This window comes from Schistocerca serialis, chromosome 5 (genome assembly GCF_023864345.2).
Source record: "Schistocerca serialis cubense isolate TAMUIC-IGC-003099 chromosome 5, iqSchSeri2.2, whole genome shotgun sequence".
Classification (NCBI taxonomy): Eukaryota; Metazoa; Arthropoda; class Insecta; order Orthoptera; family Acrididae; genus Schistocerca; species Schistocerca serialis.
The window spans coordinates 386,891,244-386,917,773 of NC_064642.1; the positions used below are offsets into that span (position 1 = coordinate 386,891,244).

General features: G+C 40.1%; 1 protein-coding gene across 1 annotated transcript in view; it reads right to left on the reverse strand.

The window, feature by feature from the left end:
• Positions 1-26,530, reverse strand: part of LOC126481157 (DNA polymerase epsilon catalytic subunit 1) — a 319,986-nt gene that overhangs the window by 180,402 nt on the left and 113,054 nt on the right. The window contains exons 18-21 of the mRNA XM_050104726.1: positions 23,635-23,781; positions 17,492-17,659; positions 8,933-9,166; positions 2,603-2,835 (exon numbers count right to left, since the gene is read on the reverse strand). Of these exons, the coding sequence (XP_049960683.1) occupies positions 2,603-2,835; positions 8,933-9,166; positions 17,492-17,659; positions 23,635-23,781 (782 nt within the window). The remainder of the gene's footprint in view (positions 1-2,602; positions 2,836-8,932; positions 9,167-17,491; positions 17,660-23,634; positions 23,782-26,530) is intronic.

Below are 26,530 nucleotides of genomic sequence, written 5' to 3' on the forward strand. Positions count from 1 at the left end.
AACAGATTGATTTAGGAGAAGCTCCGTACTAATGAAACAGCCTCTTAGAAATAGCCGAGCGATCCGCTGACATGAACAGAGAAGACGGGTACCGACTTCCAACGTTTTGGCTGCCAGCAATAATAGTGTTACGGGGCGACAGCTCATGTGAAGCAATACACACAAGTGAGCGAGAGACTGCAGCGGTTACAAGTACTGGGTGATCAAAAAGTTAGTATAAATTTGAAAACCGAACAAATCACGGAATAATGTAGATAGAGAGGTACAAATTGACACACATGCTTGGAATGACGGGGTTTCATTAGAACAAAAAAAAAAATACAAAAGTTCAAAAAATGTCTAACAGATGGCACTTCATCTGATCAGAATAGCAATAATTAGCATAACAAAGTAAGACAAAGCAAAGATGATGTTCTTTACAGGAAATGCTCAATATGTCCACCATCATTCCTCAACAATAGCTGTAGTTCAGGAATAATGTTGCGAACAGCACTGTAAAGCATGTCCGGAGTTATGGTGAGGAATTGGCGTCAGATGTTGTCTTTCAGCATCCCTAGAGATGTCGGTTAATCACGATACACTTGCGACTTCAGGTAACCCCAAAGCCAATAATCGCACGGACTGAGGTCTGGGGACCTGGGAGGCCAAGCATGACGAAAGTGGCGGCTGAGCACACGATTATCACCAAATGACGAGTGCAAGAAATCTTTCACGCATCTAGCAATATGGGGTGAAGCACCATCCTGCATAAACATCGTACGTTCCAGTAGGTGTTTATCAGCCAGGCTGGGGATGATGCGATTCTGTAACACATCGACGTACCTCTCACCCGTCACGGTAGCAGTTACAAAACCAGAATCACGCATTTCCTCGTACAAAAAAGGCCTGATAACGGTAGATGTGGTAAATCCAACCCATACCATGACTTTCTCGTCGTGTAATGGAGTTTCCACGACAGTTCTAGGATTTCCAGTAGCCCAAATTCTGCAGTTGTGGGCCTTGACAGACCCTCGGAGCATGAAATGAGCTTCGTCGGTACACAAAACGTTACTCAACCAATCATCATCTTCCACCATCTTTTGAAATGCCCACACCACAAATTCCCTCCGATTCACTATTGTAAATCGCCAGGTAACAGTTCATGATGCCGACGGATTTTGTACGGATAGCATCGGAGGGTACGCCTAAGTGCCAACCAAACAGTAGTGTATGGAATGCCGGTGCGAGGTGCGACTGCACGAGTACTGACTTCCCCATGCATGGACGAACCTGCTACAGTCTCCATTTCTTCCTGAACTGTCTCAGCAGCATTACACCTTGTGCTCGGTTGCCCACTATGGGGTCTATCGTCTAAACAACCCGTGGCTTCGAACTTCGAAATCATTCTCGCCACAGCTGCATTTGTCAACGGAGCTTTACCCGTTCGAATCCCCTTCCTATGGCGATAGGATCGTAATGCTGAACTAGCACATTCCCCATTCTGATAATACAGCTTCACTAAAAGTGCCTTTTCAGGTAACGTCAACATGCTATGACTGCTGGTGCATCTGATTCTCTCTCTCATTACAGCTCCTTTTACACATGATTGTCATGCGCAGTCACTGACGTTTTGCTGTCCAGCGCCATCTGTCAGACATATTGTGAACTTCATTTTTCTTCTTCTTCTTCTAATAAAACCCTATGTCATTCCAAGCATGTGTGTCAATTTTTACCTCTCTATCTACATTATTCCATGGTTTATTAAGTTTTCAAATTTATATTGACTTTTTGATCACCCGGTACATAGAGTACTGGCACACCTCAGCCGGTGCTAGAAAGCAGGAAAACAATGACTTGTCACATGTGCCATTTGGTTTCCCACTTGCTGATTTCCACAATCACAGCAGTAATGCAAACACCAATCAAAACATTGGATTTCCACCAATGAAAAGCACCAATAAAAAGAAATAATAAAAGTACCAATAAAGAACTTCCAACATCCCTCCCCTTGTCCTTAACAGCCTATCAGACTCAAATAACAGCCATGTCTGCAGGTATTTAAGAAACAAAGTTTTCTCATTCACCAGTAAACAAAAAGGAGGTCACTTGTAGCAGTGACTGAAATGTCGGTACTTTTACATATTGACTATGCTGTCAAAAAAAAAACACACTTACTGTGACAATGGCGGTGGAAGCCTTACGTTTATAAGTTACAAATAGTCTGGCTGTAAATGTTCAATAGATAATCTTCTCAAGATGACCTCTTAGTACATCCGTTTACTTAGAAGTGAATATACATTCATGAAACGACACTTTGGGGCAGTCCAATGGTAACTGTTACACTTAAGCATTGTCCCAATTATCAGTCATGCTTTCACTTCCTAAAAGTAGTTTCATTCAATCAAATAATTTACAACTCCTCTGTAAGTTTTCATGCATTGGTATAAGGTACAGTATATCATGAATAATTTCAAAAGCAACACTCTAAAATCAGTGCAAAATATCTGTACTGTTTTCATGAGCTATGTTTCTAAAAGCTGCACGGATGTTCTCTTCCTAAGGTTCCTCAAGGCCAGCAGGCAGTAAGAGAAACAATAATAAATAAATAAATAACAAGCCTTACTGATTATGTTGCTGGAAAAGTTCATCAGGGACTGTGTACTCATAGAGATTGAAAACTGGTCTTGATCGAGGCAAAATACGATTGCATTTGCGCCACAGCACTGAGTCTGGTTCTTCCCGAGGTGTTCGCTGATTTACATAGAAAATGCGTGGCACTATGAGGCGTATTTGATGCAGCTCACTACCCACCAGGGCCCATGCCTTGAATGCTCCAGGCTGGTTCATTTCAGAAATCTAGAAATTAAATAAAAACTGACATTAAGCTAATAATTAACATTTACATTAAATTTCTTATAAGAGTTGACCAAACAGATAAAATAGAGAATAAAATGAGTTGTTTTTGTGTATGCAGCATCAGACAACCAAGTGCCTGTCACACATAAATAGCATTCAGTTAAAGTGTACATCAACATATTATTTATTTATTTTAATTGCAAGTCTAAAATTATGACAAAACATTACAAAGATGGGTAGTATCAACATTGTGGAAGAAAATTCCAATGTAGTTATATAATCAATGAATCAGTCACTTGGTTGCACGTTCCGCACAATCTCTTGCTGTGAAGTGGAAGGAGCCAGTCTTCCAATTATAGTGCACAGTGGCAACATGCTTACCATTTACAAGATTTTTTGCAGCCACTTTTTCCTCCGCAATTGATACTTAAGCATGTTCTCTCTCTCTCCCTCACACACACACACTATATTATTACCCAATCAATTATGAAATTATTCTATGGAGTATGGAGTAGAAGCAACTGTCACGTAGAAATTATACCAGTTTGGTTTTAAGTTAATTTTAGAATTTGTTAAATTTTTTACATCACACAAATGCTTGAAACTGATAAACTGGCATTTTTCACATATACTTCATATAACAGGGAGCTGGAACTAAAACAAACAGGACTGTTTCTCATAACTTAGCAAAAAGCCTTGCAGAAGTTTCATGTCTGTCTTGTTACACAAACAAAGACAAAGATTCTATTTTGAATTAACTGGTGAAATGTACTTGCAAAAGATACCTTCTCAGTGAAACCTGCTGCTACTAAAAGAAAGGAATTGAACAACCCAAAACCCAGGATGAAATAAGGACAATATTATGAAAACAATAGAATGCTATTCATCACATAGCAGAGATAGTTGCAGACATGCACATCACAAAGATTGCTAAACACATTAGCTTTCAGCCAGAAGGTATTTTTTCCAAAATAGACAAAACACACACACAGCTGACACACACATGACCACTGTCTCTGGCTGCCGCAACCAATCCCTGGCCCTGGTAGTCAATGACAGAAGTCATGGGTGTGTGGGCCGCATTTGCACGAATGTGTGTGTGTACGCTGTCTATTTTGGAAGAAGACCTTCTGGTCGAAAGCTAAAATGTTTAGCAGTCTTTTTGTTGTGCCTGTCTGTGACTCAACATCTCTGCTATATAGTCAATAGCAATCTGTCTTTTCCCTTTAGAGGTGTGCACATGGGGTCTGAAGATGGCATGTCGAATTGTTGAAACTGGTAGCAAAAATAAAGTAAAATAACTTCTCAATATGCATGGCTGGCACTAGTCAGAATTTGTTGTTAGTATACTTTACAGAAGTAGCCTGCAGTGGTTGCTTCTGCCTGCCAATAAAGTAGGGTGAATCACCCCGCATCCCTGGACGCTGCACTTCATGTTGGGACCTGCTATGTGTATGTATGAAATACTCCTGATGTTCAGTATCCAATGTATGTTACCACCACTACCTGGTGCTCCCCAGAAATATTAATTTGCAGCCAGTCAAAATCTCATGCTTTCAACTGAAATCCACCCAATGCTCAGTGCAACTTCATGTGTCTATGGAAAGCAGTAAGAAATATGGGGCTATTAACTGACACTGAGTAGTAGTCCTCTTTAGTCACATAAAAATTATGTATGTGCAACTTCTGGTCATAAATGGCAAGACATGAAATCAAATGGATTTCTTAACATCACTAACAAATTTGAAGTTGTATTGCTGTTGTTATGGTGATATAGCATAGCACTGCAGACAATACAACTGAAATTAACGAACTGAAATTAATAGGAATTGCTAGGAACTTAGATTGGATAGAACAACATTTAATATTTTTGAAATCTAAAAGAGGGACTCATGAAAATCACATGAACTTAGAAATCAGTACATGATATAATAGTTTGTTTTGAGTTTGAACTTCCTCATTTGAAAGTCCTCCTACACTAACCAAAGAACATACCTTCTTTTTTTCCTAAATTTTATAATTAAGAAAACAATATAACTCAAAAATGCTGTTCCATAATATTTCAAATTTTAGGAAACCAATCTTTATAAAATCCTGGATACACTCTTGTAGTGCTAATTTCTCTGTGGAAAAAAATATACTTTTACTACAAAAAGTTGTTAATGTATAACTTAATTTCTAGAAATTTCTTGGTGGGCTTTAACGACCAATAGGGGTAGTACTGCACAGCTAAAAATCCACTCAAAACCCTCATACAAGAGTCTTTCTATAGGTATCTTGGACAATGGCAAAGGTCCCGAGTTCGATTCTCGGTCTGGCACACAGTTTTAATCTGCCAGGAAGTTTCATATCAGCACACACTCCGCTGCAGAGTGAAAATCTCATTCTGGAAACATCCCCCAGGCTGTGGCTACGCCATGTCTCCGCAATAGCCTTTCTTTCAGGAGTGCTAGTTCCACAAGGTTTGCAGGAGAGCTTCTGTAAAGTTTGGAAGGTAGGAGATGGGATACTGGCAGAAGTAAAGCTTTGAGGACGGGGCATGAGTCGTGCTCGGGTAGCTCAGTTGGTAGAGCACTTGCCCATGAATGGCAAAGGCCCCGAGTTTGAGTCTCGGTCAGGCACACAGTTTTAATCTACCAGGAAGTTTAATATCAGCGCATGCTCCGCTGCAGTGTAAATCTCATTCTGGTAGCAGGTCATCTACTGGACATGAAATGAAAAAGACAATTAAGGTAAGCAATGTTTCAGCTCTTTCTCTAATGTAAGGAGGGAAACTAAGTTGCCTTCCTCCGGAAATCATAATATTATTCTGTATGCCAGCTTTGATTAAATTAACTATTGAGGCTTTTCTTTGCTGGACTATTAAGCTGCAGCATCATGCTATTGTGTCTTTGGTTGTTACAAGAGGTAGTGTCCAGAGGCACTGCCAAAGTGGACTCCATTCACCACATGGAGAAGGGGCAGTTATATTCTTCCTCGTTGCTGGAAAAGAAATCCCAACTGTCTGACTTGGACATCCCTGGAGCATTTTAGAGCACTGCGGCAGCAGGACTTGTGAACTCCTTGGACACTGTTCTAATGATGTTGTATGTAGGAGATAATCCCAATGGATTTCCAACTTTAAGGTACCTAATGGCATGTTCAGCATTTTTGTACCTGAAGTGTACATGGTGTTGGATCCAAGCACACTTTGGCAGTAGCATTGATGAAATGCACTGCCTTAGTCAGGCTAATGTTGTAGGTGTGGTTTGAAGACACCCTTTCATCATTACTTTATCAAGGAATTGTCAGTTTAGTGGTGAAGGGAGTAAGGCAGTAGCAGGAGATCAAAGCTTGAATGCAGAAGGCAGGTTCAAATAGGTGTAAGTTGCAGAGATGAAGATGCTTCCACAGGATAAACTAGTGTGGAGAGATGCATCAAAGCAATCTCCGCACTGAAGACCACAGCAACAACACAATAAAGTGACCAACTGGTTTTTTCCCCCTCCAGAAATCCTCCTGATGCCTTACCATATTTGCGTTTAGCTGATGCAGCAAATGATTTGGTCTGCTAATATTCACTACAACCTATTGTTGAACTCCTTAATAGCCAATCAGGTCTTTGGCCTTGCAACCCAAAAGGCTGTAATGTTATCTACTGTTGGTCAGATTTCTAAGCTTTGCACAGCTGTACTCCTGTTCCTTATTGCTAAGCAACACTCCACACTCCTCCAGGAAACAAAAAATCTATGTAGCTGACCTGAAGACTGTGAAATGCATTCATAAGTGACATAGTGGACAACATCCTGGCCACATAAATCTGTTTTGTTTTCATTTGATGTGTGAATTGTAAATGAAGACAAAGCAGCAAATCACTAAGCGTAAACAAGGGTCAACTACCCGCCTCGCCACAACCCAGGCCGCTCTGAGCATGCGCAAATCTTGCAGCTTAGGTGCGCCAGAAAATTTTTTCTGGGTAGCATGACTGCTTCTTGCTACTGCTGCAGCCACACATAAGTTGCCAGAAGCAGAAGGTACTGCTCATATGCAACTCAACAGTGCATGCACATGAGCCCACTAGCAACTGCTCAAAACGAACTTAATGTGAACCGTTATGACATCTCGCTCATTGGAAGTAGTTTGCTACTGTCTTTGTCCTAAAGCCTTTGACACATTTTGCTTTAGGTACGCGCTTGTGTGTGCACTGTGTTTTGTTGTTGTAAGTGGCGCATTTCCTTTGCAGCTTAATTTTTATTTTGTTGTTTATGTTTTATTGCTGCAGTATTATTCTGCAGTAGTGGGATAAAGTAAAATTCTTTGTTAGACTATCAGTTCTTACCAGGCAAAATTACAAAAAGTTCCCACCTGTGCAATTCAGAAAAGCTGGTGTTGGTGGGAAGGAACCTTATGGCATAGGCTGTGAAGCAGTCATTGAGATGAGGGATATCATGTTTGGCAGCATGTTCAGCAACAGGGTGGTCCATTTGCTTTTTGGCCACAGTTTGTCTGTGGCCATTCATGCGGACAGACGGCTTGTTGGTTGTCATGCCTACATAGAATGCAGACATTCTTGGCTTGTACTCTCCGAAATTTCTTCTACAGTATAGTACATGTTATTGCTAGAGTCATCTGCACGATCATCTTCCAAAAAATCAATGCATCAGTCAACATAAGCCTAAGTGTGGAGTGTGTCTGATGGTTTCTTACTTGTACCCGAGGCAGAATTCTGGATGTGAGCATATCACTCCTGCTATGTGGCTTGCCTTGCTGTATCTGCCACATGTTGCCTGCCCATTGCATGGAAGTACTGTGTGGCCTTCCGCACTGGCACTTAAAACATCTCAGGAGGTTTTGTATATATATGGTCACACATTCAGGCACAGGAAGTCAGCTCTAATATACTTTGGCAAACTCAGTAAGACAAGAATTATAATACAAACAGTATTCTTTCGAAGCTTAGTAGATCTGTATCATAATGTTTCTATCCGTAAATCGTTCACCGAACTATTCCTTCTACAATTTCTTGGCACCTTTGCTTGAATTAAGAGAAGAAAGTTTATTTCCTCTCCACAATAGAGAACTGTGGAAATTTTTGCTGGTCACTTTGATAGCCAGTGGTCACTTCAATCAGCAGTGCGCCACTCTTAAGCCATTTAATTGATTTTACAAGTTTAGTTCTACATTTTATAGCTCTGTTAGATGATTGGGCCTTAGTGTCAACTGGTGGTCTACCTGACCCACTGGTGTTTGTTGGATTTTAAGAATTGTGAGTCATTTGGGCAATAAGTGTCCACACAAACAGAGTGCAGCTTGCTTGGGTAGGCCTTACAATTAAGTTGTAGCAGCTGCCTGGGAGGCTGCTCACTAGCAACTATTTTGCTTCATAACCCAGTACCCAACTGATACATAACTCACCTCTGTGGCACGCAAGGTCCAATGCCACGTGGTGCAGTGGTTACTGAAGCATGCAAATAGCTAGTAGTTGTAGAGGACTGGTGGTGCTGACAAGCCCCCACCTCGGGAACCCTGGATTTGGCAAACTCAAACTCAGGCAAAAGATGAGTTTCCTGAGGAGTCCACATTTGGTACCAGTGTGCTACTGAATACCTGGCACGTGGTGTACTTTAGCCCTCCCCACCTTGGAGATTAGTGTTAATACCCTCTCAGTGTTTTGGTCACCAGCAACAAGCATCAACTAAATTAGAAGGTCAGAATTTATTGTTAAACTAACAATCGCAGAATTCATCTGAGAGAAACTGTGTCATTATGGTTCGATAGGAATTTGAAGCCCTTTTCTCCTGAGCCTGTTTCTCCTGCGCTACTCAGCACAACACTTAACTTGAGCACAATGTTGAAGTCACAACCTGCGATGTAAAATTAAGCCAAACACATAACTTAAAACACAGGTAATCAGCTGATATAGCGTTACCAAAATTGCTTAGTATCTTACATCTTTTTTACAATTAAAAAAGACATCCAGCATCCTCTTACTTTCAGGTCCTTAGTGTTAACACCTTCCTGTAGCTACACACACACTATTTTTAGGTATTTCACCCAACAAAATTAGTGGTTGTAGTGAACAAAAAGTGCTTCATCAAACATAAAATGCATTACGCACCTGTATTATCTGCCAATAAGAATCAAGAAGAGTTCGCTGGGCCCTTTTAAGAAAGCCGCCTAGAGTTCCTGGAGCAGGAGCAGAAGTATTGCGAGCCACAGAGACAAGAGAATTTGAACCAACATCAATGTCATCCATTCGAGAACGTTTTGCTGCTTCACGACGAGCTGTACGTTGCTTTGTCTGCCATGCCCATTTCTTTTTCTGGAACTCTATCCATGCTGTTCTTTGCTCCTAAAATACAGTTAATACAACTTTATATTAAATAAAAAGACTTAATTTAGTGCAGCGAATTGTACACATTAACCAACAAAGTTTTTATGTTACAATACTGCTCAAAATGCACATCATGTTTACTTTCACACCATAAATATTTGGAAATATGCTTCAACAAGGTTGCCACAAGTTTCCTCAAGTGAAATACCCCGATTTCCAGAGAAGTTTGAGCATTTTTCCCTGAGATATCTTGAGGTCTGAAGGGTAAGTTAAGATGTAAGTTGACAAGGAATTATCTAAAAAAAACTTGCAAGCAGATAGTTTTCTGAAGTGAGCAAAAATTTTAAGTACTAACATCAACATTTTTTGTAATGAACTGCTTTTAGATGGAGAAAGTAAGTCAAACAGTATATGTGTTTCATTAAGACCACTGATGTTATTTTATTTCAATAGTATGAGACACATTTGGAGCCAAAAATATGCATTTCCTTGGAGTCGCAGAACGGATTTAAAGCACCTTCACTGATTTCAGAAATAACTTCAGAAAAAAGTAGTCCTCTTGAAAGAAGTGTATGAGGCGGGGAAGAATTGTGTAAACCAATACTGTAGGTGACCACCAATAAAATGTTAATTCTATTATGTTTGTTATTGTTAGTTATTATACACTGTGTTATACCTATTATTTTACAGGTATTGTACGATTTTTCTGCCGAGAAATATATGAGTACATAGCGTACAAACTGCCAGTAACTGACACAATTCTCTTCTTATCGTCCACACCTTCTAATATATAAACTACTTTTGAAGTGTAAAAATGTACTAGGACAAATAAAATGTCTAAAATGCCACACTGTGCAAAGTACTTACGACAAGACAGTCGCAATTCCTGAAATCCACCACCCATGGCCTCTGCCCTGGATCCATGAATATGACATGGGACCACGGTGTTCAATCCATGCAAAAGATAACTTGTTCAAATACTCTGAGAATCAATAATAATGAGGATAGGTAGCAACTCACAGTAAAGATGATCACACAGCCCCAGAAAGGCATGTAGAAAAGATAATCACAACCTCAGAACTAAATTTTTGGTCACAGCTTTTGTCAGAAAACAAGAGTGCCCACACGTTCACACAATCATTCAGGCATAACTCATGTACACATGACCATCGCCGGCCACTGCGTCTACAGTCTCTCAGAATCAGGTACAAACAAACTGCTCCTCACACCTCCCTGGTAGGCTAGTGGCAAGAAGTGGTGGCGGCACTGACTGTAAGCTGAGGGGAGTAGTAGGAAGGGGAGAAATAGTAATAATGAGGGAGTAGGGAAGCTGTATACGTACTCAGCTGCAACCAGCCAGTGACAATGCATGACACCTCAGTAAGCAAACCGTTTTATCTACTGAGATGAGAAAAAGATTTTTCCAATCCCCCCCCCCCCGGATATGTTTAAAATTCAATGATATTCCCCGATTTCCAGAACCTTTGACAACCCTGTACAAGTCTACTTCACAGTTCCAACTTCAGTTTTGATTCTTACCTCCTCCTTCATGTTTACTTCATAGAAATTCTAGGACTAGAATGGAATTTTCTTTGTCACTATCAGTACACACTGTGCATAACTTAAGCCTAGTTTACGTGACGACACTAGGCTGCAGGCAACTGCGCTGCCGGCCACTGCGTATGCGCGCCATGCATTTGCGCAACTCATTGATGAAACTCAACACTTTCGGCGTGTTCCAACTTTGGCGACTAGTTGCATAAGTTTTGAGGTTGTGTGTGTTCGTAGAGTGTAGACAAACTGAAATATGAAGTGGGAAACAGCGAATAATGTTCGCTTTTTGGATATCTATGCTTTGCATAGGTGTTTGTGGGATTTCAGTGATGCTGATTACAAAAATAAGCAGCATATTGCTGCTGCTGAGATATAGAACATACATGGTTTGACAATATCTGAGCTGCAGTGCAAAATTTATTGAGTTAGGAGCACATATACAACTGAATTAAAAAAAAAAAAAACAACAAGCAAGTGTAGTTCTAGCTGTGGCAATGCTCTTGTCTACAAGACTAAAATCCCATCGTTCGAGTTGACCAACTCTTTGTTAAGGATTATTGTTGACAGGAGGGAAGGCTATACAAATTCATGAAGCTGCATTCTTTATTCAATATTCACCTATTTAAAATGTCGATGCAGTGCTCCCCATTCGCATATGTTAGAATTTTGAAATATTGCCAGTGTACAGATCTATCTTCAAGTCTTCAAGAGAGTAGTTTTGCAAACCACTGTCTTAATGCGGCCTGCTTCAAATAATTATTGTTGCTAATGTTAATAATTATTACTGTTAATGCTAATAATTATTGGAGTTAATGAAATAGCATCATCACCAATTAAAACTGTATCTTATAGCATGCCGAGTGTTCTCAATTGTAATGCATGCAATATGAAATGTAATTTCAGTTCTGGCAACAGCGCTTCATGCATTACAGTATCTTTATTCCTTATCACATAACTAACTCTATTTAGAAGAAAAGTGAGCAGTTCTGGTGACATTCTAAGATAATTAAAAGAACTTCCGTTATAAATTATTTCAGCAAGGATGCTGAGCAACCAAGCTGAGGTCTTTTCTTCATCCAGTAACGAATCAAAACACCTTTCTTATTTTTTTCTTATGCAATGATTCCACGCAACAAGCTTTAACTCCATCACAACTCATGCGTCTTGCAGCTGCCAAAACTTTCATTTCAGATGCGACTCAGGGACCCACAAAACGACAAAACTGAAGAGTATACTGGTGTCGCCGTGTCTACAGTCATATATGAAACCACTTGCGTGCAACTCATTCCACGCAACGAGTGGCACAACCCAATGTTGATGTGTAAACTAAGCTTTACTTTGTATAAGTAGCTGAACAGCTAAGTTCCTGGGAAGATGGAGCTCACTTTGTTGGCCACACTAAACACACGAAAACAGCACACAACGAGTGAACATGAACAGAAAATTGATTCTCGGCAAACAAATAATACTCGCAAACAGAAAAAACATAAATGACAGGATCAATCATAACAAAGATGTAAAGCTCTGCTGGTGGTAGCTGTGTGAGTCAAACACAGGCTTACCTCATAAAACACAGCAGCATAAGATCCTTTCTTTATAATCTACTTTGACTCTGGCTACAGCAGAATTATACGACGCATACACTGCCCTGGAATGAGCTATTGTTTCTCAAGGGTAGCTACAGAAGAAGGTAACACATAGGTGGGAAAACTGATGTTTCTGTACTGTCCACCATTTTCACTGCTCTCAACTATAGCATATTGCAGTTGCGAACAGGGTGTTCTATGAACTCTTTGTCAAACAAATTATGGTCTTTCAATACCAATGTTAATGTTTATAAATTACGTAACACCTTAATTTATTCTTTATTGTGCAACAGGTCTTGGTCAAAATCTAACACCTGCTGTACACATCGTGGATGAAGGAAAATTTGCAGTGAAAAGTATGTTTGAAAACTGGAGTAAAAACAAAAAATTCTTATAGATGTTTGTTAACAGCAAGAGTTAAACATAGAAAACACTGAGCAAACTGGTAGAAAAATATGTACACAATAAAAAGAACATTTTAACACCCACAAAAGCAATCCATCAACATTTGCTATACATAGGGACAGGAAAATTTCGCATTAATGGTAACGCGACAAATAACATGAGACTCGTTGTTTTTAGTGACATATCACAAAATTGGCTATTTAAAAGAAGTGTCGCAAAATTTTTCTATGTTAAAAATGTCATAAATCTTGTGACAGCAGTTTATTAATATTGGTAAATAGTAGTTATTTGACGCTTAAATTTGATCTCAAGGTTGACATTCACCTATAAACTTGAAAATGATGATTCCTGGCAAAAACAACTGAAGTCCTACAATTCACTTAAAGCAGTGTTTCTCAGCCTTTATTAGACTGTTACCCCTCAGTGCAAACAGGCATAAGCTAGTAACCCCCTGCTCCCTCATCCCCCTTGCTATCTGTTGCCCCCCTGCCCCACAATATCACCAACTTTAGAACCTAACTAAAATGTAGAATGAAAGACTTTTCTTGGAACGCTTTATTTTTGAAATGATGAAATCTTTGTCCAAACAGTGCAGTAGTTTTCACATTTTGTTGTGTTTTCTCTTTGTTTACTTTGCTCTTGTTCACAGACGCAGCATTGGTAATTGTATAGAGTGCTAAAGCATGCAGTTGCTGTCTAAGAAAGAGCACAGGCATTTGAAGCTGATGATCTGTATGCTCCTGATAAATATATAGTATTCTGTAAATACTGCAAAAGCACGATATCTTGGGACAGAAAAGATACTGTACTGAAACATGTGCAGTGTGAGAAGCTTAAGGAAATAGATCCAAGTTTCACAATGTGCAAATACAGTGACAAGCTTCAATCAGCAGCAGCTTTGAAGCCACCAAGAAAAAGAAAAATGACTGAATATCTGGCTCAAAGGACTGTTGAAATGTTTTTGAAACTGAACGCTCCATTTCATAAACTGGAAAATGAAGTTTTTCACCAGTGGATGAATGAATTCGTCAAAGGTGAGCTGTGGTTATTGATAATAAACAGTCTGATGATGGAATTGTTGTTTTCAGCTTGCCATTGTATATTTAATGAAGTAATAAATTTTATTGACACAGTCTTAAATTATTTTTAAATCAAATGGTAACAGTGGGGTTAATTTTGTTTAAGGTGCTGGTGACATCCATGCATCAAGACAACGAAGGGAACTGTTTTACTTCAATACAAAAACAACGAAAGAATGAGGTGATGCAGCAACCAGCTTGCAATGATGTTGTAGTGTTAGCAGACGAGACCACTGACATAAGAGGTCATCATGTTTCTTGTGAGACAGTAAAGACTGTTAAGGTGTGGAACGAACAAAAATTTTTTGTTGCGAGTGTACAAGTTCTTGACACAGTAAACCTTACTCAAAGTGTTCATGCAATTACATTCAGTATAATAATGTTAAAACTACTGTCTGAATAAGAGTGTCAATTCATTCATTCATTCATTCATTTCAAACTTTTGAATCTGAACTCAGCTATAACTAACTAAATGAGTGCTTTCCTGATTACCAAGAAGAGAAAACTTTTGCATCAATTGTTTTTAAAGGAAAAGAAGAGGGATCTGAAGGAATTTCCTCTTCCAGTGTTAACGCGTTGAACCCTTGGTTTCCACAGCCAGTTATGTGAGAGAATATGTTGAAGACATGGTGGAATTCTTCTGCAGTGATGACATGCAGGAATTATCCAATGCAGGGACTGATTACACTAATTTATTGTCTAGTTATGATGCACGTTCAATTTTTGTGGAGGCTATGCTCATTCAGGAACATGCAAATGATTTGATGAACATCCATGTCCACTTAGTCTTCAAATCATCTTACCTCAAATGAATTATACTAAAAGTTAAAACAGCTGGAAAATGGCTTTGCTATTGTCGCACATGGAATTTTTGGTGAGGAAACCTGGAAGCTTATGAAGAAGTTGAAGAGGCATAATCTTCAGATGGAAGTGAGACTACCGCATAAACACACTGGACTGCATCTCTGAACAAAGCTAACAATGCTCATGTCTACAGATCCATGTAAGTCTGTGTTCTGTCATAGGATAGTGTTTCAACTGCTGGAAAGTAATCACAAACTCTGTTAATGCTGACATGGCAAAGAGTCTCTCATGTATACCTGGCATGGCAGCTCTTAGCACCATAGATATTCTGAAGGCAAACAAATCCTGCTTTCAGCAGGAACTGTGAACATTGTCAAATGCCTGTAGGCAACTAAACTTGACAACCCACAATTTGCTCAGCTGCATTGAAAGCAATTTGGATTCCATGTTCAAACATAAGACTCAGAGCGGACAGTTATTTTCACAATATAATGAAGTACTGGCAAATCGGCGGCACAATTTCCCAGAAGATAACTTAGAACTAATGACAACGATGTCAGATGAAAGACTGTGCTATGTTTACCTTTCTGCACAAATAACATAAACACATTTGATGTTTAATGTCTAATAAATACAACATGATTTATTTTCATTATCAACAAAGTACTAAATTACAACAAATAAGACAAAAACAACAACTGTAAATATTTGTTGGGAAAATTACTTTATCTGTCCAAGAATTGAAATAGATTTGATTTTTAATGTCTACCAACATAATGTAATTGAGAGGTATATTTTCATTTACAACATAGTGCTGAAAACAAATAAAACAAAAATAAAGAAGGAATTTGAAAAACACGTGTTGAGAAAATAAAACAAAAAATGGCAAAATATAACACAAAAAATGGCAAAAAGTAACACTAAAAATGGTAAAAAGTAACACAAAAATTGGCAAAAAAACCACCAAAATCGGCCATGAAATAAAACAATTTTTTACTGCCTCTAGTTATACATTTATGAAATAAAAAGCATGTAGTAAATAAAACTAAAACTAGTGCTACTACTTGACATCCAGCAGAGAAAGGCAGATATATGAATCCCATGGAAGAGAGAGAAATTTGTTTACATTATGCTCAAGTTTCAAATTCCATACTGAATAAATAATTTTAACTGAAAAGTTAAAAAAACATATACTGAAAAATTCTCGTGATATATTAGTTTCAAAGGTAATACTAGCTATGAAGGGCATTTGACTAGAACTAACTCCACGGCATTTAGAGATTAGCCATGTTTTACACCAACAGTTACTCATGATTCTTTGCTGTATTATTCTGTATATTACTTGGATAGGGGTCTAAAATTGACACTCCATGCATCAACTTCTGCAAGACTTAACATTATTTATAAATATTGGCGAATTAGGCAATGCTTTGCAATTGCTAAATATGTATGAGCAGTGGACATGTCATAATCTCCTTCTCCCTCTATCTCTACTTCCTCCTCCTCCTCCTCCTCCTCCTACCCCCCCCCTCCCCGCGTCCATCTCCTCCTCTCCCTCCCATTCCTCTGCCCATCTCTTCCTCCTCCCCCCCCCCATCTATCTCCTCCTCCACCTCCTTCACCCCCTCTCTCTAACTTTCCTCCTTCCCCTCCTCTATGTCCAATAATCACCCTCCCCCCTATCCATCTCATCTCATCTCATCTCATCTCATCTCATCTCATCTCATCTCATCTCCTCTCCTCTCTCTTTCTCTCTCTCTCTGATTTTGAGCCTAGTTTATTGTTGTTGCCAACAAGACCTTTATTGGGAACTGAATTAAAATGAATGGGTCAACTGACTGGGATAATTTGAATACAGTTTATAAGAGACCTCTCTGGATGCGGGATCTATGAGGATAGTAGCACTAATGACAGTATTTTGCATAGTTTTGATCTGCGAACGGGTACAATTACAAAGTTTCAGGTGATTCACATTCCGTAGTAGTATTCTAATCATAAGCCAAAAAGCCATAAATACAACTTCCCTGTTTTCTGTTTAAAATGACTGTAGGAAGAAAACAGAACAGCACATAGTTGTGTATAGAATTTTTATTTAATATTATCTATATGGAGAAAGAATATATGCAGGAGAAACAATCTGTCTAATGGTTTAAGTGCCATGCTATTGTAGTTAAAACTGATTGTGAGAAGGAAAATGGAACAACAACTGTCAAAAAGTTCACTGCCCAGCATTAGCAATGTTTAGTATTGCGTATGCTGCTGTTACGTTCAATAGAAGGTGGCTCCAACAGATATACAAAACATGTAAATATTAGAATGCAACATTATGTCAAAATTTCAATGAAGCTTTTGGAGATTTGAGAGTTTGAACAAATGAAAATTTACATTTTTATTTATATAGATTATATTTTTGACATTGTATCTTTGATGATGTATGCATGCAACTCTTCCTGATAACAAAAATGAGTAGATATTGCCAATATTTTTATTACAATTTTCAAACATCGTTTTCCTTGCAAATTTTCTTCTTTCTATGACATATGTACAAAAGGTGCTTGAAAATGGCCTTTGATCCAAATTGGTCATCAATAAAGAATAAATTGCACAGCAGCTTCAGGTATTACATGTTATTTCTACTTCAAAATGTTACTGAAGCAGTTCTTATTCAATGTTGTTGTGAGTAACATTGTCAATATGGGACTAATATACAATTATTAACACTGCCTGCAGGAGCTCAATTTATAAATGTGTCAATAAAGGCCACATAGCATAACATTATCCAGCATCAGAATCAGCAGGATGGGTTACACATTGAAGTTGCCAGCAAGAAATATTAGGTATGTCAAATCTCTATATTTGTCTGTAAAATATTGTCTATTTCTACATTGCAAAAAAGAGCATGTTTAATTTTATACCTTGCTTGTACCATATGGTGGTGGTGCTCCAAGCTCCTCACGCCAGCTGCGCTTTAAAATGTCTGGATCTGTGACTGAGCTGTTTCTCTTTCTTTTGTTTACATGAGCAACTGGTGTTTTTGGTCTCTCTGCAGTAACAGTCTTTCCTGCAGAATCTTCAATATCCACCTGAGGAAAAAAATTAAAATGAAATAATGGCAAGAAAATATGATCAGTATTTGATGGAATATATAGAGAGATTCATATCACTTTAGGACTTGGGTCTAAATACACAAATAATTTGAACTGCTCTCTTTTTCTTGTTAGCGGAATAGTTAACTCAGGGTGAAGATGATATTCCATGTAGAATAAAGCAGCAATAACAATGTGCTAGTAAAGGGAGACGAGATTTATAACGCACTGTAAGAATTACTGACCTCACTTCTAAAATTGAATTTGTTAAATTTATTATATAATAGTAGTTTATGATGGATTCTGCATAGTTTGTAGATGTGGAGGTAGCATAAAATATCTGACTAGCAATTTGACAGTCACTGAGTGTGCCTTGGTGAATGTCACTCCACTCATATGCAGCAGCCTTCTTCATTTGCTGAATACACCAACATGCACTCTCGAAGGCATGAGGGTGTCATATGATAAGCCATCTTACACCGGTGCGGCAGCATACACCTGCCAGGAATCTCTCTTTCCCTTTTACTTGGGAGGAACAAACACCCAGCAGTAGAAGCAACAAGTCACAACCCGAAGACTTTAGCCAGCCTGCAGGTAATAGCAGTTATCTACAAGATCTGAACCTGAAGTGTTAAATTCTGTGAAAAGCAATACAATGGTTTCATTAAAGTTAACTCAACATCACCCACATTTGTCTCAACAGATTTCTTTGTATACCTCATCTTTCCAAAATCACAAAAAATTGGAAAACTCATAACACTTACACAGTTTTTGAAAAAGTCATCAACATTTGTCAGCATTCTGCCCAACACTGCAGTCCTTTTTCTGACAACAAATTAATACAAATACAAAAGAATATACGAAAACGGCTGCATGGATGGTGTGGTATATGCAGAGCTAAGCCCCTGCATGTTTGGTCATCACACTCATAGGATGTGCTTTGTGGGCTGCTTTCCCTTGGGAGGTTGTTTGTTAACATAATATTCGTTGAGCTGTTTACTGCCACACTTCCTGCAGCTGCCACAGAGTCTAGAGGTGCAAGCCACACTGATACGCGGCATGCACATCGCTGTACACAATGCTGCAGTCACAGGCACCTACTTGCTCCATGCTGTCATGTGACATCCCAATATATTCCTCTGCAAATGAGTACATAGGTTGCCACTCAGCCCTCAATGATGAGTTCATTCCATGCTCTACACTGACTGTCTATGCTTTGGACTTTTACCACAATGCTTGCTGATGCCACTACCCATCAGACAATGCCTTCACCAGGATCATTTAGCTGCTCCACATCCACCACTTGTTCCTGGGACTGGAACTGCATCTTGAGGGACCATGAGCTGACAGCTTGCTGGTACAGTGCCACTGATCATCCACAATAACTCCCAACTCATCAACACTAATGACAACTGGGGACTACTACATAACTGACACCCGCTACAAATCATCGCAATGCTCTTTCCAGTTGTACCAAGTTTAGTACAAGATTAATAAACAAAGAGTTGTTACAGCAACATGTGACTTCAATCACTACCAGTCACACCACTTGACCAAGGTTATAACAGTGGTAGTGAGGGTAATGATTTTGTGTTACAGTGCTTTTCCCTCGTCTACCATGTCCTACAGTGGTTAGTAAGATAATGGTTTCATGATGTGTGACACCTGTAGTTCGTATGGATTCTCAATACTTTTTCTTTGAGTACTGAATATTACAGTGCCAACAAGGAGACTAGTTTAGTGATACAATGCCTGCTCAAGATTTGCCCCTCCAGTGCCTGTCCAAGGTTCACTGGTCTGATCTGTCACGTGGCTGCAACTCTCCTCTATGATGAGTTTGATGTTGCTATTCCGTGTTGCGATCCACCCGGCCAAGACATCTGTGGCTGGCCCTCTTCCCAAGGGTGGCACTGCCCAGACAGAACAGGGATGATGAGGCTGTTTCTCCACATGTGTTTCAGTGTCCCTCAAAGTGTCTTCATTCATTTTTGCTGGAGTGAGGTTTTGTTCTTTCTCAGATGTTCATATGCTAGTTTGTCTTGATGAGCAGTGCATTCATGTCCATTGTGTTATGGCAGTCAGTACTCAAATGCTACAATGGTGAGAGAGTATCCACCTATGTAACCAGACATGGACTGTTCCTTTTCTTGGGTGACAGCTGTGTTCTATCGTGTGGTTGTCTTGATTTTGGTAAGCATTTGTTTTGCACTTGATGTTCACATTTATCAGTGGATGCAAGTTTGCCATTGCTTTCTTTTGAGCGTAGTTTGGGTAATCTGTTCACGTGTTGTTCAATGTGAATCCTCTTGCTTGCTGTTGTTGGTTTGCACTGTTTCCAGTAGTTCTTTGGTGTCTTTCTCATCTATAAGTGAATCACATCTGATCAACTGCGGGAGAAATCATTTTCTCTGGCCCTCCCATTCTGGGGTTGGGCAATTCCGGACCAGGGAGGTAGTCTTTCTCTGCTAAGTCAGATTCTAGTCTTTCCCACAATTTTCAAGTGGGTGCGATCAGAACCAGCATTTGGTTGGGGGGGGGGGGGGGGGCAAGAGTTCGTGTGTGATAACCTGGGCCCCCTATCATCGAGTGTCCTGCAATGTTGACATACCGTACAGCTCTGTTTATTGTTCGCAGAGTTCTCAGGCTGAATTCTCTCCATTATCAGCCCAGCCTTTGCATGTGATGCCATCAGATACCAACTTCTTGTCATCAGCCCCTCAGCTTCACTTCAGCTGTCGCCGGCCTGGTCACGGTCTGCCCTTCTGACATCACCAGTCCTGTCGATGGTGCCATTTGCTCTCTCGAGGGACCTTGCAATGCTATTGTGGCCATCACCACCACTGCTGCCACCTCCAGAGCTGACCGAACTGTTCCGCACTGGCACTGCCATGGCCATCCATGCAGCTGCTTCCACAGTCATCACTGGTCCTCCTGGTGCCATTCCTGACTGCTGCCTCCTCCACAGCTAACCTGACCGTCTCCACTGGTGCCACCAATCCCATTGTGTGTTGTTCTGGGCCATGGAAACTCACTATCAGACCTGCTTATGCACGACCTTACTGTCACCACCTACGGCAACCAGCTGCCGTTCTACTATGCAGGCACGCCTTGCTTCTTTTGTCAGCATCTTTTTTTTCTATGTTCATGGACCGATTGTCCTTTTGTTTTGTTCCAGTCTGTTACAGACACTGCTCGATGCATCCTTCCTTGTGTGTTTCATGTCTCAGAGATGGTTGCACCATCTCTCTTAATAGGAGACAAGTGGAGTACATGCAGGGCTGGGCCTAAGTATATTCAGCAACCACACTCATGGATGTGGTACTGGGGCTATAACAGATACAATGAAATGTAAACTCTTCTGTTTTGTTATTTAGTGTTTCCATTGCAATGGATTTAAAAAAAATGTGTGTGTGTTCAGGGTAGTGTCCTCCGTGTGGTGCTAAATACATAATTGTTTTTACTAGAATCCACAACTAATGTGAGACAGACGTTATTTCAAGCACATAAGAATCACTCCAATCATTACTCCAATTGTACTATGGCAATTTAAACACTTTTTTTCATGGCGAACTCACCATCGAACAAGTACCACTTTCTGGTGGAAAAATTTAACAATATGGTTTTTAGCAATGGGGTCCCATTTTAGTGCCACAAATATTAGCAGCGAGGTGACAAAATATTACTCAATTTTGGGATAACTTGAAGGCGAATCTGCTAAGCTAATTTCACATTTCATGTTGAGGGTGTCCACTGGCAACTTGCAGTATCCTGTTGCAGAGCACGCTCTACAACATGACACTCGTGACCTCGGTGCCTGTTTTACCACACGCACCATCTGAATTCTCCCCCCAGACACCTGTTCCTCAGAACTCCACAGGTGGAAACTAGCTCTACAACATGTCCTTGTTTCTCGCCACCCACCTGGCTTTAATTTACATTAATTTCTTCTGTCTCAGATTTTCTTCACTGTAACTACTCTCTGCTTCACTTCGCTTTAGTTTTCTACATCTTTTATTGTCTTCCCCATCATTTTTCACCACCCCCCTCCCATCCCTGTTACGTACAATGCACTTAGCTTTTCACTCTTATTAACTCGTGCATGATGTCTTGCATATTATCCTGTCTTTCACCTTTAAGCTCTCAGGTTTTCAAATCTTCTCCGATGCAGTCCCCAGCACTCAGTCTTCCCTTCTCATCTTGAATGGTAAGTCTCCCCTGACCTGCGGTTCTGGGTGACTTTCCCAAAATTTACCCCTTTACCTAGACTTCTCCAGTCCTTTTCCTTCACCCTTCTTCTTTCCCCTCCAACCCTTCTGCCTGAAGAAGGCATGCCAATCACAACAGCCTTTTTGTGTGTGCTCTGCCGTAGCTTGGTGAGTAGATTTTTTTATCTATCCAATTAAATAATTTTATCAATAATTTATTGTTTTCATAAAGACTTTAGGTGTACACCACATCAAAACCACTGCTTACCATCCAGCATTGAATAGGGAAGCTGAATGGTGACATTGCAACATCAAAGCAGCAATAAGAACCTGACTTTCAGATGACTGGGTAGACAACTTATCAAAATTTTTAATGAAAAGGAAATCTGTTACTCACCATAAAGCGGAGATGCTGAGTCACAGACAGGCATAACAAAAAAGACACACACACACACACACACACACACACACACACACACACACACACACACACACACGACTGCAGTCACAGGCAACTGCTGTGTGGTTTCAGTTGCCTGAGACTGCAGTCGTGCATGTCAATTGCATTTGTGTGTGTGTGTGTGTGTGTGTGTGTGTGTGCTGTGCGCCATCTATTTTTGACGAAGGCCTTACTGGCTAAAAGCTTCACTGTGTCAGTCTCTTAGTAGTGCCTATCTGCGACTCAGCATCTCCACTATATGGCGAACATCAACTTTCCATTTCATAAAATTGTTACATTCCATCCTGGATTTTCTATTGTTTGATTTCAACATTTTTAATGGGTCTCCAAGTTTATGTGGTTCCAGAATAAAACACCATCACTGCAGAAATCGTTATCACATGACAACTAGACTTCCAGTCGATTTTTTTGATCTTACACCAGTGGAGCGTAACATTCCAACTTTCATTTTCAACATTTAACAGCACATGACATCACATAAACCAGTTAAAGTTTGACATCATGCAGCAACATCTGTCTTTATCTATCCTCTACTCATTACCTCTTCACATGTATTCATAAGACATGATGCACACTGAAAACCTCTACAGTCTGTGATGGACCATAAAGACTATATTCAAGTCTGAACAGCACTTTGTCATTGAAATACTTCATGGCCAGAAGACCATCTCTATTAACAGACTCAAGCCAACGCTCATGCTGAAGAATATGGATTCTGAACCACCCATGTGAGCTTCATGTAAACAATCTGCTCATGTCCCCATAACTGCAGAGTGCCATCAGCTAACCCAACAAGCTACACATTATGGATGTACAGTGCACTTCACGAAGAAATACCTCAACATTATAGCTTGGGATAGATTAATATGTGGCTGTAACAGACACAGTGGAATGTTAACTCAGTAAAAATTATAGATACACATGTGATCGAGCCATGTGATCTGTTAATGGCTGCACATTGCCCTTACTCACTGGGATGTGCAACACAGAAACTCAACTGTAGCAAGTAGCAGGCACCTGGGAGTAACATTGTACACGTTGGAATAATTGATCTTTTGCTTCCATTACAACTGATATTTAAAAAATATGTGCGCATTCATGGTTGTATCCTTAGTGTGAAGCTACATAAATAATTATTTTCACTAGAAACTACAGCATGTTCTTTTAAGTCTATGTGTAAGTCAAACTAATTTGAATGCACTAGCATTAATGAACTACAGTACAATATGTGTATAAAAAAAAACATAACATTACAAAAGAGAGGTAGAAAATTAAATATAACAAAAAATTAGAACTTTACTCATTACCTCTGCGTTTGAGTGTTCTTCTTGAACATCCTTTGGCTTTTTTACAAATATTTCATTTATTCTCCGTTGTTTCAGAACATCATTTTTTTCCATCATTCTTTTGTGCAGCCAATCGGGGTGCCGAACACGTGGAACAGGATTTGATACCTGTGAAATGAGAAATTATTGATTTCACACGCACTGCCATTGCTAATAAGCAGCTCACATTCAATGAAACTTTATAACCACTATACAAGCGACTAAGTTAAGAAACCAGATGGGAGGAAAGTGGGGAAAGGGTGGGGTGGGGTGGGGTGGGGTGGGGTGGGGAGGGGTGGGGTGGGGTGGGGGGTGGGGAGGGGGGGGAGGTCAACAGCAACTATCAGCATTTGATACATCCTGAAAGCACAACAAGGTTAGCTACATTACATTCAGAACTCAAAGGGCACCTGATGACAGAAAACACAGGCTACTATTTCCTTACACAAGGAACAAATTTACACAGGTAATTATATTTATGGGTAAACTCCCATCATAACAGGCTGGTGTCACCTGGAAGGCACATAGCAGGGATCATCAAGTTTCATTGTTGGCCATACAGACATCTTGCATCTTGCACCTTGTGAAAAGTAGCAGGACTCCAATACATAAGTAAAAATGGTGAAAACTGTATGCTGTTGTGCAGCACACTGTTTTTAAGATTTGTGTTAGGTTTAATATGAAGACAAAAATGAATAATTGAGAGAGTTATTACATTAACAAAGGTGCCAGTACCGAAGACTCTTCAGTCAATGAAACCTGTGGAAGACTACTTACAAGCTGTGAAACGAATATGGACACAGTAATTTTAATATTGGAAGCTAAAGCAAAAATGAGTGGCTACACAGATAGTAACTTAAGTAAGAGATAGAATGTAGTTCAGTGGAATGCATGAGGTTAAATATTAAGGTTAGGAGTGAGTTTGACAGATTAGAAGTTAAAGAAATGAATATTACATATCGAAAGAAAGTAATGTGAATGAGTATGTGAGACTATAAACATAGAAACAATTGAAATGTATGTTGTTACAGGTCAAAATCCTCCAGTTTTACAAGTAAAACATATTTGTTTGATGAGGTTTCAGGATTGCAGCCGGATCACATTGACTTCTTGCCATATTTTGGCTGGCAAACGTCCAGCCATCTTCAGGTGAGTCTCCGTCACTGGAGACTGCGAGTTCCTGGCGTCAGCTATATAGCAAAAAATTGTTGCGGAAACACGTGTGCGTAGTCAGCCATCACAGGAGTGTCCTCTATCGAAATCTGCAATCTCTGGAAATAACTATTCTATCTGTGGCACGCAGATGCACGCGTAAAGGTGAAAACTACATGTTGGTCCTCTGTCGGAATGCACGCTTGTGTCACTAAAAACAGACATCAGGTGTTGCCAGACATGTCCTTACGAATAAACTGTCTTCTTTCAGAAGAAATTAGAGAGGTCACCGGGTCCCAAGCCTCGTCCAGTTGAAAACCCCCATCACTATTTGTAAGATTTTGTGCTAGGCGTATCTCCACAGATTCTTTAATTACCGAATCCCAAAAAGTTTTTGCCGGGGGCCAAGATTTTCACGGCAGAAAAATCCACAGCGGGTCCTGCGGTAATACAATGTTTAGCTACGGCCGATTTACTGGGCTGTGGAAGGTGAGTGTGGCGTTCACGTTCAACACGTACTTTGTGTGTCGCCCGACCGATGTAAGCTTTGCCACACTGGCAAGGGCTTCTGTAGATCCCGGTCTTCTGCAGACCCAGATCATCCTTTACCGAACTGAGAAGGGCACTAATCTTCGCCGGTGGCTGTAACATTACTTTAACTTGATGTTTCCTTAGGATCCTGCCTACTTTAGACGAAAGGATGGCGACGTACGGAAAGAACGCCGTGGACTCGAACAACTCCTTATCTTCTCGATGTTGTGGCTGGTCACGTTTCTTCCTTCTTAGCGCTGTTCTAATCTGATGTGGAGAGTAACCATTACCTCTGAACACCAACTCTAGATGTTCCAGCTCCTCTGTAAGGCTATCTCCACAAGAAACAACACGAGCCCGGTGCACTACCGTTCTGAGGATGCCGGTAGTTTGTGAAGGGTGACGGCAACTCGACACTCGCAGGTAAAGGCCTGTACGTGTAGGCTTACAGTAGACAGAATGCCCTAATGACCCATCCACTCTCCTAGTAACCAAAAATGGCAAGCAACCATCCTCCTCTATTTCCGTCGTAAAGTGGATGTTCTTGTGGATTGCACTCAGATGTTGCAAGAAACATGACAGTTCTTCTTCACCATGGGCCACACTACAGAAGTGTCATCTACATGTCACCAGAAGACTCTCAGTTTTAAGTTCTGCCCTTTCCTCAAAGTCTTCCACAAAAAAGCTCGCCATCAAAGGCGAGAGAGGACTGTCAGTCTGCTCAAAATATTCATTGTTAAATAAAAAGTAGGTCGAGGAGAGGACACGATGGAAAAGTGCCGTTATATCGGACGTGAATTTATTGCCGATGATCAACAGAGAGTCTGTAGGAGGCACCTTAGTGGAAAGTGAGATGACACCGTGGAACCTCTTTTTTATGTATCTTCAGAAGACTGTATAACCTGGGTAGCACAGGACTGTGAGGTCTCAGTCTTTTCACCACTTCTTGCATAATAGAAGAAGAATTCAGCACTGCTAATGTTTTCCTTTCCACTTTTGCTGTGGATCTTTGTCAATCTTCCGATACATTGGTTCACTCGGCAAGTTGTAAATCTTCCGATTATAAACCTCACGTGGCAACAGCACTGTGGCGTTTCCCTTATCTGTGTGAGGATCTTCTTGTAGCTTTCGTAGTGCGGCCCTTTCCGTGGCAGAAATGTGCCGTCGTCAGATGGCTAATATTTGTAGTTACACA